Source organism: Akebia trifoliata, chromosome 8, assembly GCF_017979445.1.
Source record: "Akebia trifoliata isolate Shusen 1 chromosome 8, ASM1797944v1, whole genome shotgun sequence".
Taxonomy (NCBI): Eukaryota; Viridiplantae; Streptophyta; class Magnoliopsida; order Ranunculales; family Lardizabalaceae; genus Akebia; species Akebia trifoliata.
Window position 1 is genome coordinate 41,923,418 of NC_141382.1, and position 17,522 is coordinate 41,940,939.

Genomic DNA, 17,522 nt, shown 5'->3' on the forward strand with positions numbered 1-17,522 from the left:
CCAAAAACTTTAGAAGTTAATGTCCGAATCCATCGAGCCTCCCATGATCCAACTTCGAATCCATGAAAACAAACACGCTCGAAATATCCTAAATCAACTTTAGGACTAGTAAGCTCATTAAAATAATAAAAAAGTTACAATATCATCGAATCATACAAATAGAGAGTTATTATTGCCACACCAACTTTTACTAACACCGCACCAACTATGTGCAACAGATGCTTGTCGGTTTGGATACAACAATATCCGAATCCAAAATTCTTAATATCTGAATTTGAATTCAAATTTGACAAAATGTTCTAAATTCTATCCGAATTCGAATTCAAATTCAAATAATTTATATATTTAAAAAGACATAAGTTTTCCTTGATTTTTTATTATATAAAAAACCTATTATATATTATATTATATATATAATAAATAAATCAAATAAATTTATATATATAGGGAAATGTTCAACTCCCTAAGTTTTACCCTACACTTTAACAAACGTGTTTTGTCCTACATGGGTTGGAAGTTTTGGAATTAGCTGATTTTTGGTGATGATGATTTCTATGGTAAAAGAAAATAATATATATTATATATTATTTCGAATCGAATATTATCATATTCGAAATGTTAATATCCAATAATGATTTGAATATATAAAACTATCCAAATTCGAATTAGAAAAATAAATTTTTTTTAGATAATTTCCGATTTTTTGAATTCGAATTTTCGACAATCCATTGACATTTCTAGGCATTAGTAAAAGTTAGTGCGGCAATATCAACTCCCTAAAAATATTGGAAAACCAATAACTGATTTTGTTCGACGCTGGTTTTCAACCAAAATCCGGTATGGGTTTTATTCACATTTTTATTGTGTGATAATATCAATCACGAGTCGTGCTGGGGTGACACAGAATTTACTGTGATTCTCACAATTCAGACGTGGAGATGCATACATAACCGTAGATGGGTTAAACTCGTATCGCGAGGAAACACATCTATTGTTATGTGCACATCCCACGTCAGACTTGTGAGAATCGCAGTAAAGTCCATGTGTCATTCCAGCATTTTCCTAATATCACAGCCTAAAACGATAAAAAGACAGATAAAGTCTTTGAAGATGAGCAGTTGTTCATACTTGGTACTACCCGCCACGGAATGATGGCGAAAAGTGGGGTTCCCAAAACCACAGCCCCACGCCCTCTATTATTAGCACCAATCACTCTTACTTACATCTCCAAAATCTCTCTCTCTCTCTCTCTGCGAACAAACCTACTCTTCTTCTGCTTCTACTTCTACTTCTACTTCTACTTCTACTTCTACTTACTCTCTTTAGAGATGGCTTTGTTCACTGCAATCTCAGCTACTCCTCGCTTCTTCTCTCTTTCTATCCCCTATTCTCAACGAACCCAAAGACCCATTTCCCTCCCAATTGTATCTCTTAGTTCATCTCCTGAATCTTCTCCAACTCCAAGAGAAAGTATCACTCCTCATTCAATTCCTCCCTTCACCGAAACCAGTAAATTTTCTACTGATACTAAATTAAATTATTCCCTAGCAAGTCCCAATGGTAGTAATCCTGTTACACGTTTTGTTCGATCCACCGAATCCAACATCGAAAGGGTGAGTTTTGATTATCTCTGCTAAACTCACATTTAGTATAATATGATTTAGTTTGTTTTTATATATAGATTTGCGGAAATTTAAGAATGATGGGTTCTATTCTCATTGCATTAATCATTATAAATTAGTTTACATTTATTAAGTTATTGAATGTCTTGTATAAATAAACTTGATACGAAACCGACCAATACACCAAAAAATATCTAGATGTTAATGGGGTTGCCCATATCTCCTATTGATTTTATATATGTACACTATAATCATGACGGCATTTTATCAAACACCTTGTATCCTTCTTTAACCACAACACACATGTTTCTATCATTGTTTCAAAGGTAATCAATGAATGTCTATGTTGAATAAGATACTCTCTAGGACCACTTTGATACAATTGTATTATCTTTCTAATGATTTATTGTTGATGAGAAATTTTTTCTACTAAGCTTCATTTTCTTTTTTTTTTCATGTAGAAGTTTCTTACAATGCTTTAATCTGATATAAGTTCTCTTGCTGGTCCTTTTATTGAGCAGGCAATTTTTGACTTCCGCTTCTTGGCGCTCTTGGCTGTAGGAGGTTCACTAGCTGGTTCCTTGTTATGCTTTCTGAATGTACTTTCCCTTTACACCTTATTTTTCTTCTTTCATGGAAAAAGAAGTAAAATCTTTGTCTTCTATGTGACATCCTAGTGATTGCTCAAGTCAATGCATCATTAACTAGTCTTTCAAGGAGGTTTGTGATTGAACTTTGGTTTGTAATAGTGGTAAATGTAGGAATAAAATTTTCACTAATCACTGCCTCTTGCACTTAATTTATAAGCTTTGGCATAGATCCTAGTAGGATCCCCAAGAAATGGCCATCTCATATGAACACCAAATAAGTTCTTCTTGTTAACCAACCAACTACTCCAAAAGATCGATCTTTTAGAGAGGGGGAGAACTGAGAATATAAGAGAGTCACGAGGCTTAACTAGGTTATGACACACTCAACACTCCCCGTCACCCGTAAGGGTGGAAAGAATTGAACCCATGACCTATTAAACCTAGCACTCTGATACCATATTAACCAACCAACTACTCCAAAAGACTAATCTTTTGGAGAGGGCAAGAACTATGAATATAAGAGGGTCACGGAGCTTAACTAGGTTATGACCTGGTAGTGGAGGAAAATATACACTCAACACTTCTATGATATGCCATTTTATTGGTTTGAGTCATATTTAATGGAAGTGAGATTTTCCTTTTCCCGATGTTGATCACCAATTTTTGAAATTTTCTTAATCTGAACATGCGTATTAGTACAACAATGAACCTTGTGTACCTTTCAAAAAAAAAAAATGAACCTTGTGCCTATTAGTACCACATGCATATTAGATCCGTCTTGTTATATATTTGGTCAAGAAGTTTCGATAGGTAGATCCATGTAATGTTTTCCTCTTGCTCCCAACTTTAGGGAAATTTCAATTTTTGGTGGATATTGTGGATCAAAGTCTTTACATTTTCGCTAAATGGTTGGCATATTCGCGCTCATTCAATTTTTTTGTAGATTTTAAGTTGGTTAAAGTTAATTTCCTTCCATCAAGGGTTATAAATCAATATCATATTTTACTAATTCTTTGAGCAACAACAGGAGCCTATTTTATTTTTATATTCCTAGTTTGGTTGGATCCTGTCATACTGACTACCATTTATCTTTGTCTTCTTTAGGGTTGTGTTTACATTTTTGAAGCATACAAGATTTACTGGACTTGCTGTGTCAAAGGGGTTCACACAGGACAGATGGTTCTTCGATTAGTTGAAGCTATTGGTAAGATTTTTTGATCTTCTCAGTTACTAGAGTTTGATGTTTGTTCGGTTAGTGTTTTGTCATTATCTTTAAGGTTGTTTTTATTTGCACACATTTTCACTTGCGGCATGTTTGATAGTAATTGTATTTGACTTTTTAAATTTCTGAGGCTGTGACAAAGTTCATCCCCTTTTCTTTAAAAAGTATGAGATTGATAATTGATTTTAGGTCTTTCTCTTCCATAGTTCTTTAAGTCAGAGTGACTCTTATTAAGCAAACTGAGGTGGAGCTCTTAATGGTTTTTCACCTAACTTGAACTGACCCAACTCTAGAGATGGAGGGGAAGAGGTTTTTGTTGTTCGGCTCCATACTCTTCTCCCGTAGTTGCAGAAGCCTAGAGAATAGGACTCTAAGAAGACCAGAGACCATGAACAAGAAGCCCAATTTGATCATATAACAGTTTCTTGAGGTCAAATAGTAGAGAAAACCTTTGAGGATTGGTTTGTCTAATTGTCTTACTAAATAATCTATACTTATTTGTCGTTGCTGAAACATGCCCATTTTTTCACATTTCTTTGTCTTATAGGTACAATTAGAGGATATATTCACCCATTCAAGCCTCTCATTAAAATAAGAAGTCTTTATACTTTTAATGGTTTTACAAAAAAAAAATTTCATTAACTGTCCCGCAACTTCCCACCCCCTATGCATTTTGTTTGTTTAGTCCATTTATGGACTCTCTTGTGGGACATTTGGGTAGAAAATTTTTGTGAGGCATAGATTATCTTGCAGAAATATGTCAATTTTAAGAATGAATGGCTTATGATAGCATCCTCAGTAATTTAATGTAACCTTCTTAGCTTGATTTAATAATTTTAAGTTTACGATATTTTTTTAGAGCTGGGAAATTCACTAGTTTCTAACAACAGCACATTGAGATTATTTCAATTTATCAAATAATTAAAAGATTCTTGGCATTCTTTAGAGTGAAGGTTCAAGTTGTTTTTATACTAGATTCTCTTCCCTTTGAATTTGGAAGCAATACATATGCCTTCATAACCGAGGCCAATTTGCTTCATGGAGAGTTTCAATAGTTTTGTATTCTGTTACCAAGTAAAATTATAGCTTTCCTTTACAGATCGAGCTGGCGGTTTTAACATCTGTTCTTAGTGCAGATGTCTATCTTGCTGGAACTGTCATGTTAATATTTGGCATGGGCTTACATGGACTATTTATTAGTAATGTGTCTACTGATACACCTCCCGACGTCGATCGTGTTCTCAAAGGATCTTCCTTGTTTGGGATGTTTGCTCTTAAGGTATTTACAAACCGTTAAGCTGATACCTTATATCGAGATTAAGAAGAACCACTTTTTAATTAATTCTTTTTGTTATTCATCTTTCTAGTGTTACATTTTCTAATTGCTATTATTTGGTGATATTCAGTTTTTTTTTTTGCTTATTGTGGTTATCCCACCCCTTTAGGTGAGACTAATCCCACGGTTACACGCATTGCCCCCTCGGAAAGTCCTACGTGCAACTTGTTGAGTTGCCCCAAGGGATTAATTACTTTGTGGGGTTTCGAACACTTGACCTACTTTTCCTCAAGAGCTTATCAAGGCTTGGCTCGCCACTAGGTCAACCCCTTGAGGTGAAATTCAGTTACCTTTGTATGTAAATCTCGGGTCCTCCTACCCATGAACATCTCACATCCCACAATTCATTTATTCTTTCATTTAACTTAAAGGGCACATGTCTAAGTTCTAATCACTAATATATAAAATTGTAACATTGAATGTTTCACTTTGGTCTCAGCTAAAATATCTGAGGTGTCACAAAACTTCAAAACATGATTGTACCTTCTCGACGAATAGTGCAACAAGTGCTTTATGACTAACTACTAAATTGTTACTCTCCTTTATTAGAGAAGGATTACGACATTCTTTATGACTACTATCACAAATGGGTTGATTTTTTTTATTTTTGTAGGAGAGACCTAAATGGATGAAAATTAGCTCGCTTGACGAGTTAAAGACGAAAGTGGGACACGTTATTGTTATGATTCTTCTGGTAAAGATGTTTGAGAGGAGCAAGATGGTACAAATAACTACTGGTGTAGATCTTCTAAGTTATTCTGTATGTATTTTCTTGTCATCTGCTTCGTTGTACATTCTCCATAATCTTCACAAGTCAGAGTGATAAAGTTCAAAGATTGCTTCTTTGAATTTTTAATGCAATTTGGAAACTTGTAAATATCTTTTATTATTATTATTATTATTTATATGAGACTTTTCTTTTCAGAATGGGTTATTTGATAATCTTCAAAGTTTACAAACAAGCTTTACAAGCTGTACTACCCAACATTTAAAGCTTATTTTATCGACGAATCACTTTTTGATCTATATAGACCCATAGCTCAGTGGGTTTAACACATTGCAAAGCAACTTTAAGGTTGTGGGTTCAAGTCCAGATTACCTATATAAAAAAATAATAATAAAAAGAAAAAAAATGGGTACTAAAGTTATAAACAAAAAGGATAGATTATCGAAGAAATTACTTAATAGTCCTTGACGCTAACTTTTTAATTTTTCTTTCAATTTAGTCATTGACTTTTGTGAATTATCAAAATAGTCCATTTAGTAAATCTCTCTTTTTAAAACAGTCCCTGAACCTCACTCTAGACATTTATCATGATTGAAATGTTGAAATTGCCCTAACCATTTAAAGTCACTATTTTTCATTCAAAAAACACATAAGAAACCCTACTCTTTGTCTCAGGGGTGCTGCCCTGAACCCTCACATAAGCCCAAAAGCCCAATCGAGTAATTTGACCTGAGACCTTTCCCTCACACTACGGGCCTTGGCCTTTCAGGCTGAGCCCATTACATAAGGGTAAAGGTCCTCCTTTTGATACTGCCTTGCCTCTTGAAATCCAAGCCAATAAGATTACAAGACATCTCACAACAGTTACTAACTTTTACTTTTAGCACACCAATATTTTCAAATTAAACAAGTTATCTTCCTTTAAGTTGCTCTCACTTTTTCTCTTTATAATTTATTCTCTTAGGTTTTGGTGACAATTAAGAAAATCAAGAAGACTTTAGTATTGTTTCTTTAATCATAAGTGGTTTGTAACGTTTAGTTTAATGAATTGATATGTTATAAGCAAAATTTCATGTGGCAATAGAAGTTCTCTATTAAAGAAAGAAGAGAACTTCTGCTTCTCTTTATAACACACCAATTAATGAAATTAAATATGAGATATCGAATTAAGAACAATGATTTTCTTCTAACTAGAAAATCTTCACTCGGTCAATTCGGTTGACATGTTACAAACACGAAACCATAGATCTGTTTTCTCAGGATACAAAAAAGTAAATCCCTATATGGTTTCATAAAAGATATGGATTTGTGTATCTCGAGAAAATAGATCTTTGGTTGCATGTCCGTAACATGTCACTTGAGTATTGATCGAGTGAAGATTTTCTAGTTAGAATATCCGCCCTCATCCAATAATGATAAATGCACACAATAAATATATATATCTTAGTCTTATTCAAAAGAAAATCCTAACAAAAGACTTTAAAAAATTTAGGAAAAGATGGAATGTAAAGAGAGAAAGTGAGAGAGACAAAAAGTGTGATATTACCAAAACGTGAACGCTAACGAATTCAATGGTTTTTAAAGTGATAATTTCGCAGGTTTAAACTTGCGAAATTGTCACTTTAAACCTGCGAAATAGGAATTTTAAAACTGACGAATTCGTTATCATTCTAAATTTTTTTTAATGAAAACATGATTGTTCATGTTTTGATAATTAAATGAAAAATTAGTGGGAATCGTAAATAACTCATTTTCAACTCACGAAATGGTAATTCACCCTAGATTTCATAATTATGGGACAATAGTTGAAGACGGCCCACTGATACTCATATTATTATTATTCTTTAATGGGTAAGCTGGATTTGGATCATCTGACACTCGTATTATTGATTGGAAGATCAACAGAATGATTGGTGTGGCCCACATATTATTGACTTGTCCAAAGGATGGCTGCAATAAATAGAGAAAAGAGAGCTGCTATTAATTGGCACGCTAACTTTTACTTGTTACACCCCAATTAAAAATAAAGAAAATAAATGATTTGTTAAGAATGAGTAAAAGCTGGGGTGCCAATTGAAGATCGATCTCTCTCTCTCTTCTAGATTTCTAATCATAATTGCGAACAACTAAATTATTTGTACGAGTGTTATAATGTTGAGATTGTAATTTGAGTCAAGCCTTTGTAATAATTGCAAAAGTGTGTTGTAATATTTAATTGGGGTGTGATCAATAATTTAAGAAATTGGGGTGTAATAAATAAAAGTTGGGATGCCAATAGAAACTCACAAAAATGGGTCTTGTTAACATGTGCCCTTAAGGCACACATTAATATGCATTAAATACACCTTGGAAATATTATTTTTAATATCGTAAATGCCCCTCAAATAATTTTTTCCCTATAAAAAAAGAATTGTGTTGGAGTGACCTCAAGCTGGAATCTCATATTGCACTTCTTGACGTGAAAGTGGAGAAGAACTATAGATGCTTTTTCACTCGTATCTCGATGAAAATCGTCTATGGTTCCTATACACTTTCACCTCAAGAAGTGTGATATGAGATTCCAATTTGAGGTCACTTCAGCATTATTCAAAAAAAAAAAACCCTCAAATGCTTGTTTTGAAAGTGTGTTTAATGTATCTTAACGTATGATCTTAGGGAACTTGTTAACAAGACCGTAACAAATTGAGTACCCATCTATAATGATATCCCATTCCTATAGAAACAAACAATGCCTATGTGAGACGTTTTGATTGGATTTAAAACACATAAGACTGCATGCATGACTTCTTTAGTGACCCAATGTATTTTAAATGTCAACCAAATCTTGCCAAGACACCGCTCCTATTCTATATGAACAACTTCTCGAACCTAATTCAAAAACAAAAAATTAGTTGTATGTCTACATTCAACCCATCAGGGGTTAGCTGAGATGGCAAGATTGACTGGGTTTGCTCCTCAAGTCATTACTTCGAATTTCTATATGCCCCTCCACAAAAAATATAATTATTTAACTGTTGTAAATATGTTGAGTGGGCCCACAAACTACATTTACTACTGGATGTAGACTATTGAAAACTTCTTTATAGACCAAAATGGAGGTGCAACTCAAAGTTCTTGAGAAGTTGAAGCTCTTTATCTTCTTTGTCGACTCTCGAATCTCCCTTTACGACCCTAGATCTGGGTTTGAAGTTTCAAGGTTTCACCCCCCAATGTTGTTGAAAACTTTATTTCTTTTTTTCCCCTTGAAGCTTGCGACAAGCTGATTAACTTTCTCTTTTACGTCAAAGCCTTACAGAATCTATACGAAGATGATAACTAATGTGAAAGGTATAGAGAAAATAAGGCATGTTTGTTAGAGACAAAGAAAATGAGAGAAACTCTTGAAATTTAAAAGTGTTGGTACTTATACTCTCCCTGGGATGAAACTTTAATTTTCAAATTTGTTTTACCCTTTTGCCATAATTCAATGCTTAGGACTTGAAAATTTGAAAACTTAGACTCTATTCTTAATAAGTTTTCATTATGAATCTAATGGTACGATCGAATTTCCCAAATTCTAACCCCAACAATCATTTCTCATTTTGGGTACAAATTGACACAAAAATTCGATGATTTGACAATTTTTTCATTCAACCTTTGATTAAGACGTGCTCACAGACTAAAGTATATTTTTCGACCCTTTTGAATCTAATGGTGATGTTAGTTTTCCTTAAAAATTTATACATCAAAATTCGTACTTTTAAACTATAATAAAGTTCAAAATTTACAAAATCATAACTTCGAATTTTCCTTGATATGTGAGTTGAATTTTCTGGGCATTACAATCATCTTGAACCGTTTCTGTACACCTTGTCATTCACATCATAAATTGTTGATATTCCATCATTCGTAGTCTCCTTGGACTACGTGTCAGATAATCGAAGACTCGTCAATCTCATTTTGTCACTAAGGTCATAATTCAATTAAAACTCCTTGGCTTCTTGATATTATCTCTCTAGAAGTTTATTTTTCTATTATAGAATTTGTGGAGAGGTTCTTTAAGCCATCATATATATATGGGAAATGTTTAGCACCAAACATTTTTCAAAACATGGGTTAGAAGTTTTGGAATGGGCTGATTTTTGGTGAGGATGATCTCTACGATGAGGAGATCATCATCACCAAAAATCAGCCCATTCCAAAACTTCTAACCCCATCAAAAATGGTTTACAAAAAATGGACAGTCCATGATTTTTCAACTTGTAAACATGGGGCTAGAAGTTTTGGAATGGGCTGATTTTTGGTGAGGATGATCTCCTCACCGTAGAGATCATCCTCACCAAAAATCAGCCCATTCCAAAACTTCTAACCCATGTAAGACAAAAATGGTTGGCTAAAATGTTGGCCAAAATGTTTGGTGCTGAACGGGACCCTATATATATAGGGAAATGTTCAGCACCAAACATTTTTCAAAACATGGGTTAGAAGTTTTGGAATAGGCGGATTTTTGGTGAGGATGATCTCTACGGTGAGGAGATCATCATCACCAAAAATCAGCCATTCCAAAACTTCTAACCCCATCAAAAATGGACGGTCCACGATTTTTCAACTTGTAAACATGGGGCTAAAAGTTTTGGAATGGGCTGATTTTTGGTGAGGATGATCTCCTGAATGGGTTGATTTTTGGTGAGGATGGTCACCTCACCGTAGAGATCATCCTCACAAAAAATCAGCCCATTCCAAAACTTCTAACCCATGTAGGACAAAAATGGTTGGCTAAAATGTTGGCCAAAATGTTTGGTGCTGAACGGGACCCATATATATATATATAACATCCAAGTAGGACTCAAAACGTGACAGATATGGTCACGATATGAGTATGCCCATATCCATATCCAATTTTTTTTATTCGGATTCATATCCGGATTCGGATCTAACTAGGATCCTAATAGTTAAAACCATATCTAAACCATTGTACTTTTATCAAATTCATATTCAGATCCAATCTAATCGAATTAATTGATTCGGGTCGATGGATCGGATAATGTCAAACTATTTAAGGTTATTTTAAATAAGATTTAAAAAATGTGGTTAAATGGTGACTTGAAATCAAGACCTCTTTATTTTAAAGGAAAACTTTAACCACTATACCCAATTATTGTTGGTTAATAGAAAATAACTTAAAAATATAAAAATACAAGTAACAAAGTAATATATCATTCGGATCTTAGTGGATATAGGAATGAATTTGTCTCCAACCAAGATCCAACTTGAATCAAGAGACATCAACCCATATCCGAACCATATTTTAATTCAAATATACTTGATAGAACCAAACCCACTAAATTCGGATTCGATGCACTCGAATTTCAAATAAAATATGTACCATTTTAAGCCCTACGTCCAAGACCTCATAGGGACTTTAGCATTATCCAATACTTTACTTTTTAATAATACCCATGTACGTTTTGTGTTTTAGTGAAAACATATAGAGGCATATTGGTCTTTTACATGATAAATGCTTGTTTGCATTGAATGGCAAATCATTTATTGCAACAAGACCTTTAATTCTAAATATTAAATGCCCTTAACATTTATTATGAAAGAGACAAGTATTAATTACATAAATAAACATTTATTATGTAAAAAGACTAATATACTATTATCTTCTTCACTAAATGACAAAATAGGTGAGGGTATTATTGAAAAAAAAAGTGTTGGAAAATGCTAATGTCCTTAGCATTCCCCATATCTATATAGATAGATATTGTTATAATTAATGACAAGTTAAAATTTGATTTCTATCTAAAGCTAGTTTTATATACTCTACCACCTTTTCAAATTTTTGGTAGAACCCTCTTTTTTAGATTACATGTGGTGTATTTAAGGAGCTATGCCAAATATTGATATAAAATAGGAGTACAAAATAAATACAAAAAATCATGTGTCATGTTATAAAGAGGGTTTTATCAAATTTTGAAGCGTCCTTCCCGTTTCGAGGTAGGATTTTGTCTTTTCCCATTTTTTTGAATCTAGGTTTCCAAGCCTCTTAAAGCACCTAATTAATCATTTGGAGTGCCTTCCTCCACCCCTCCCCCCCTAAAAAAAAAATGTGTGTGTGGGTTGGGGGGGGGGGGGGGTAACATGCTTCATGATTGTTATCTAGTTCAATAAATGCATTGTACTTTATTCTAATAAAAGGAAAAATTACTATGAGCAATTCCAACCGGTCTCTATATCTTTATATTTAGAGATAGAGACCTCCGAACCAAGCTCCAACCGATCTCTTAATTTCGGACACACCATCTAAATCACCATTCACGTCTTTATATTACTATTCATCTTGTACAAATACCAATTGTATCCCCATTATTTTACATAAATGCCATTCTTAATTTCCTTTTTCAATAAAAATATGTTTTAAGTATAATTGTTGTCCCTTATTTATTTTCAATTACTATTATTCAGTATTTTTAATTCTTTTTATTAAATATTTTAAACTTAGATTCAATTAATTGTTTGACCAAATTCGACAAAAATTGTAATAAAAAATCAATTTAATCATGAATATTCATTTTTTTAAATAAATGAAATTAATTTAAATGTATATATTTATATTTTTCTACTAAACATAAGATGATCAGACCAAATTTGATTTCTCAAACAATTGGTGAATTTTTATTTTGTTATTAAAATTGGGGTGTAACAAGTAAAGTAGTGTTGCCAATAGCATTTTTTCTTTTCTTTTTTTAATATTTAACTTGGGGTGTAACAAATAAAGTTGGGTTTCCAATAACCATTTTTCTTTTTTTCTTAATATTTAAATTGGGGTAACAAGTAAAGTTGGGTTGCCAATAGCAATATTTTTTAAAAATATTTAACTTGGATTGTAATAAGTAAAGTTGGGTTGCCAATAACAAACTTTATATATTTAACTTCGGGGTATAATAAGTAAAGTTGGGTTGCCAATAGTAAGTTTATTATTTTTTATTATGCGAAGAGTGAATTAGATATGTGAATAGCGATTTAGAGGTTGTGACCCATTGAATTCGTTTAGGTTCGACAGAGGAAATAATCATCTCTAAAATGTAAGAATATGCCAAAATAGAGATGAAAAATAGAGACACCCGTTGGAATTGCTTTAAAGTAGGGTTAAATATCTTTGTATTTATAAAAAAAATATATACTTTTTCAAAAATTGTCATAAACGAACTAATTGCTGGATAGTTCAGCTTTTTAATGTGTTAAAATACATTATTTTTATCAAAAATGCCCTTCAAATGATTAAAACAATGAATAGTCTAGTGAGTAACAAAAATGTTGGACAGTCCAACGACTTAATTCATTTTTAATAATTAAAAAAAAAAAGTAGATTCTTTTTTCTAAATATTAAAATATTTAAATCTCTTTTAATAATTTTCTCTTAATAAATAAAAAATTATTTCAATGCATTTAATAACCTTAGTAGCAATAAAAAAATTAACATGGCTAAGGTAATTCGAATGATCTAAAATTTTAGATAATTAAGATAGATTATATTGCTTCCCACCAACTAATTTGAAAACTAAATAATGTAATTAAACATGGTGTTTCAAATGTGGACAAGTATTATTATGTTTCTTTAGTGACCCATGTATTTTCATTTGTTGAATAATTTCAAAATAAAATTTAAGTTTTTGTGGTTTATTTTTTTAAATTTTTCTTAAGTTAGATTTTAAGGATTTTTGTGTATATACAGTTTAGTTCTACATTGCTCACAAGTGAGAAAGTGGTATACCTTATAACAAGAAGTCAACATAGTTAATTGTATTTGTATCACACCTTTAAGATTTTGATAGGCTCTTCAAGGTGGTTCGAAGCACCACCCACACACGCACACGCGTCTTGCTAAAGGATGATTAGGCGCTTTGAGACGTACTTTGCACTTAGCGAGGAGTTGTGGAGCCTTTAAGTTTTTGAAAACGATCAGGTGCATTGGATCAAGTTAGTACCTAATAAAAATGATCAGAAACGTTGATTCATGATTGGTATTTGATCAAAGTCAATCAAATTTGTTAGATCAAGTGACAACCGATCAAATACAATCAAAATCATTAAATCACACAAATTCAACTAATAAGTGTGGATTAAAAGGCATGAAACACATACCTTCGATAGGATGCAATATGGATCGTTAGCTCTAAAATTAAACACAATCCAACAACTATTAAACCAAGATATATTAAATTATGAATCTTGATCAACATGCACAAAAATAATTATAAAAAGTCAATCAGAAATCATATTTCTTCATTGAAAATTTCTGTGTTTTATTTTTTCTAACCTTAAGTACTTGGCATCATCAGTTTATAATTTTTTGAATGTTCTAGATTAAATCAGATTGTACATATTCTGATTTAATAATTTGAATATAAACTTCTCTATATTCTGAAGGATTTGTTCGTTGTTTTTGTGTACTGTGATTCTAACTAATAAAGGGGAATATTTATCTAAAAGAGATTGAATTTGGTTCGAGCCTTGAAATCCTAAAAATATCTCCTTCATCGAATTCTTTCAAGTTACAAAGTAAATTTTCTAACATCATTTATTTCTCTATTTGGATTTCTATTAAACACATAAAATCTTTTCAAGCTTTGAAGGAATTAGTAATGAAAGTGAGAGATCAAGAAAAAAATTTAATTTTAGGAAATTGAATGTTAATTTTTGACCAGTGCCATGATAACTTATTCGATTCCTTAAGAAAATTTTGAGGTCCAACAAATGACTGAGATGATAAAAACAAAAGTGTCCTAGAAATCAATACAAGTTTTTTAGGGATCAATTTCAATGAGAAATTTTTAGGAAATATATCCTCACCTTAGATGGTTTCTCATGGATTCTCCCCAACCCATTTGGGTTGAGTGTTTGGTGAGGTGAAATGATGTGGTGTTTAGTTGAAAGAATGAGATTTGAGCATTAGGTGGGATGAGGACGTGTGGTGTTTGATTAAAAAAATGGATTGTGTAAGGAGTTAGGTGATTAGGTTTTATGGAGGGTGAAGGAGATGGTGACAAGTATCCAAAGAGTATAAAAATTGAGTGTTTAGATGAGTTGATTGGAAAAAAAGGGTGTGGGGATAGCTTATGAGAATGGGTTAAAGGTGAATGTTGAAGGGAGGTGTGGGTTGTGATGTGAGTTGATAATTGTGTTAGAGAAAAGCAATGGAGTATGGGGGGTGGTATTATTAGAGAAAAGTGATGGATAGGTTGAGTAGAATGATTTTTGGGAGGTGAGTTGTGATAAGGACAAGTATCAATTTGATGATCAAAAGTTGATTGGTTGATGTGGATAATGATTTGTGGATTAGGGTTATGAATATGGGTATGGGCTTTGATGTATTGGGCTTAGGATTTTAGGTTGTTAGGATTGGTTAGGGTTTATTTTAGCATGCGGTTTTGAGGATAAATTAGTTTTAGGACTTACGTGGTGTAGGGTTAGGATTAAGCTAAGTTGGATGAGGTGAGAAATAATTTTTGGGGAATTGAAAGTTGGTGGGCCTTAAGCGAGCTTGGAGTGGTGAAAAATGGGGAAGGTGGGTGATATGCCAAGTCTTATTTGTGAGTTCGTTAGACATTGGAGGGTTTTGGAAGTTTTTGAATTGATCAAAATGTCACGATTATTTGGGATTTTTAGGCCTGTTGAAAATTTTTATTAGAAAAGATGATTTTTTGGATCTTTTCGGGTGAGGGAGTGTTCAAATTGAGGTGCTACAGTGTCCATAACATGTCAACTGAGTATTGATCGAGCGAAGACTTTCTACTTAGAATATCAACACTCATCGAATACTGATAAATGCACACAATAAATATCTATATCTTAGTCTTACTCAAAAGAAAATCCTAGTAAAAAACCTTAAAAAATTTAGAAAAAGAGAGGGAATATAAAGAGAGTGTGAATGACAAAAAGTGTGTTATTTATTTTTTATTTTTTAATATTCTTTTTCTTCTCTCTTTTTGCATGTATGAGTGGGCAAATAAACTTTTCTTCTTAAAATCTCACCAATGGAGACATCCATCAAATAGATTTCAGAGATATTTATGAAAAAGTGATCAAGTTTTGATGAATTTATGATTTCGGCTCACTATTCATTTTAATTACCAAAACATGAACGCTAATGAATTCAACGATTTTTAAAATGACAATTTTGAAGGTTTAAACTTGTGAAATTGTGACTTTAAACCGACGAATTCGTTATCATTTTGAACTCTTTTTAATGAAAATATGATTGTTCACGTTTTGATAATTAAAATAAAAAATTAGTCTGAATCGCAAATAACTCATTTTCAGCTCACAAAATGATAATTCACCCTATATTTCATAATTATGGGACAATAGTTGAAGAGGGCCCACCGACTTATATTATTGTTATTCTTTAATGGGTAACCTGAATTTGGGCCGCTGACACTCATATCATTAATTAATTGGATAATGTACAGAATGATTGGTGTGGCCCACAAAAACCTGATTACTCACATGACTTGTCCAAAGGATGGTTGTCAAAAATTAAAAAGAGAGCTGATATTAATTGGCACCCAACTTTTACTTGTTACACCCCAATTACAAATGAAGAAAATACATGACTTATTAAGAATGAGTAAAGCTGGAGTGCCAATAGAAGATGTCTTTCTCTCTCTTCTAGATTCCTATCATTTGAATTTAGGATTTTATATGAGCCTAATCATAATTGCAAATAACTACTTAAATTATTTGAACGAGTGTTATAATGTTAAGATTGTAATATAAGTCAAACGTTTGTAACAATTGCAAAAATGTGTTTTAATCTTTAATTGGAGTGTGATAAATAATTTAAAATTTTGGGGTGTAATAAATAAAAGTTGGGGTGCAATAGAAACTCACTAAAAAATAGGTCTTGTTAACGTGGGGCCTTAGGGCACACATTAATATGCATTAAATACACCTTGGAAATTTTTTTTTTTTAATATCGAAAATTCCCTCAAATAATTTTTCCCTATAAAAAAGAATCGTGATGGAGTGACCTCAAGCTGGAACCTCATATCGCACTTCTTGACATGAAAGTGGAGAAAAATCATAGATGTTGTTCACTCGTATCTCGATGAAAATCATCTATGATTCCCATACACTTTCACATCAAGAAGTGCGATATGAGGTTCCAATCTAAGGCCACTTCTACATTATTCATAAAAATAAAAAAAAAAAATACCCTCAAATGCTTGTTTTGAAGGTGTTTTTAATGTATCATAACGTATGTTCTTAGGGAAGATGTTAACAAGACCCTAAAAAATTGAGTACCCAACCATTGTCATATCCCGTTCCTATAGAAACAAACAATGCCTATGCGACATGTTTTGGTTGGATTTAAAACACATAGGACTGTGTGCACGACTTCTTTAGTAGCCCAATGTATTTTCAACATCAACCAAATCCTGCCAAGACACCGCTCTTATTCTATAAGAGTGAGTTCTCAATCCTGATTCAAAAAAAAAAAAAAGTTATATGTCTACATTCAAAATTACCCACTAGGGGTTAGTTGAGATGACAAGATTGATTAGATTTGCACCACAGGTCATTACTTCAAATCTCTATATGCCCTTCTACAAAAAAGGTAATTATTTAATTGTTATACATGTGCTGAGTGGGATAGTACGTGCAACCTTCCAAAGCAAAAAATAAAAAAAAATCTACATCCAAAACAAGATTAATATACCCTTGTCTTCTTCACTAAATAACAAAATAAGTAAAGGTATTATTAGAAAGAAAAAAGCGTTGGAGAATGCTAACGTCCTTAGCATTCCCCATATCTATATAGATAACTGTTGTTATAGTTAATGACAAGTTGAATTTTGATTTCTATCTAAAGCTGGTTTTATATATCCTACCACCTCTTCAAAATTTTGGTAGAACCATCTTCTTTGGATTACACATGGTGTATCTAAGGAGCTATGCCAAATATTGATATAAAATAAATACAAAAAATCATGTGTCATGTTACGAAGAGGGTTTTATTGAATTTTTGAAGCGTGCTTCT

General features: G+C 32.4%; 2 protein-coding genes across 2 annotated transcripts in view; both read left to right on the forward strand.

The window, feature by feature from the left end:
* Positions 1-17,522, forward strand: part of LOC147396902 (villin-3-like) — a 112,982-nt gene that overhangs the window by 3,662 nt on the left and 91,798 nt on the right. The gene's annotated exons all lie outside the window — the stretch shown is intronic.
* Positions 1,128-5,697, forward strand: LOC147396903 (uncharacterized). Its single transcript, XM_086452207.1, has 5 exons — positions 1,128-1,613; positions 2,144-2,221; positions 3,317-3,416; positions 4,571-4,713; positions 5,384-5,697. Exons 1-5 carry the CDS (start codon positions 1,149-1,151, stop codon positions 5,591-5,593), a joined length of 996 nt encoding a protein of 331 aa, XP_086308333.1. The 5' UTR covers positions 1,128-1,148; the 3' UTR covers positions 5,594-5,697.

Excerpts from the sequence above, each read along its gene's own strand:
- LOC147396903 (XM_086452207.1), top strand. The coding sequence starts at position 1,149 with ATGATGGCGAAAAGTGGGGTTCCCAAAACCACAGCCCCACGCCCTCTA. Across the intron at positions 1,614-2,143 it reads CCGAATCCAACATCGAAAGG|GCAATTTTTGACTTCCGCTT; the intron begins GTGAGTTTTGAT and ends TTTATTGAGCAG. Across the intron at positions 4,714-5,383 it reads TTGGGATGTTTGCTCTTAAG|GAGAGACCTAAATGGATGAA; the intron begins GTATTTACAAAC and ends TTATTTTTGTAG.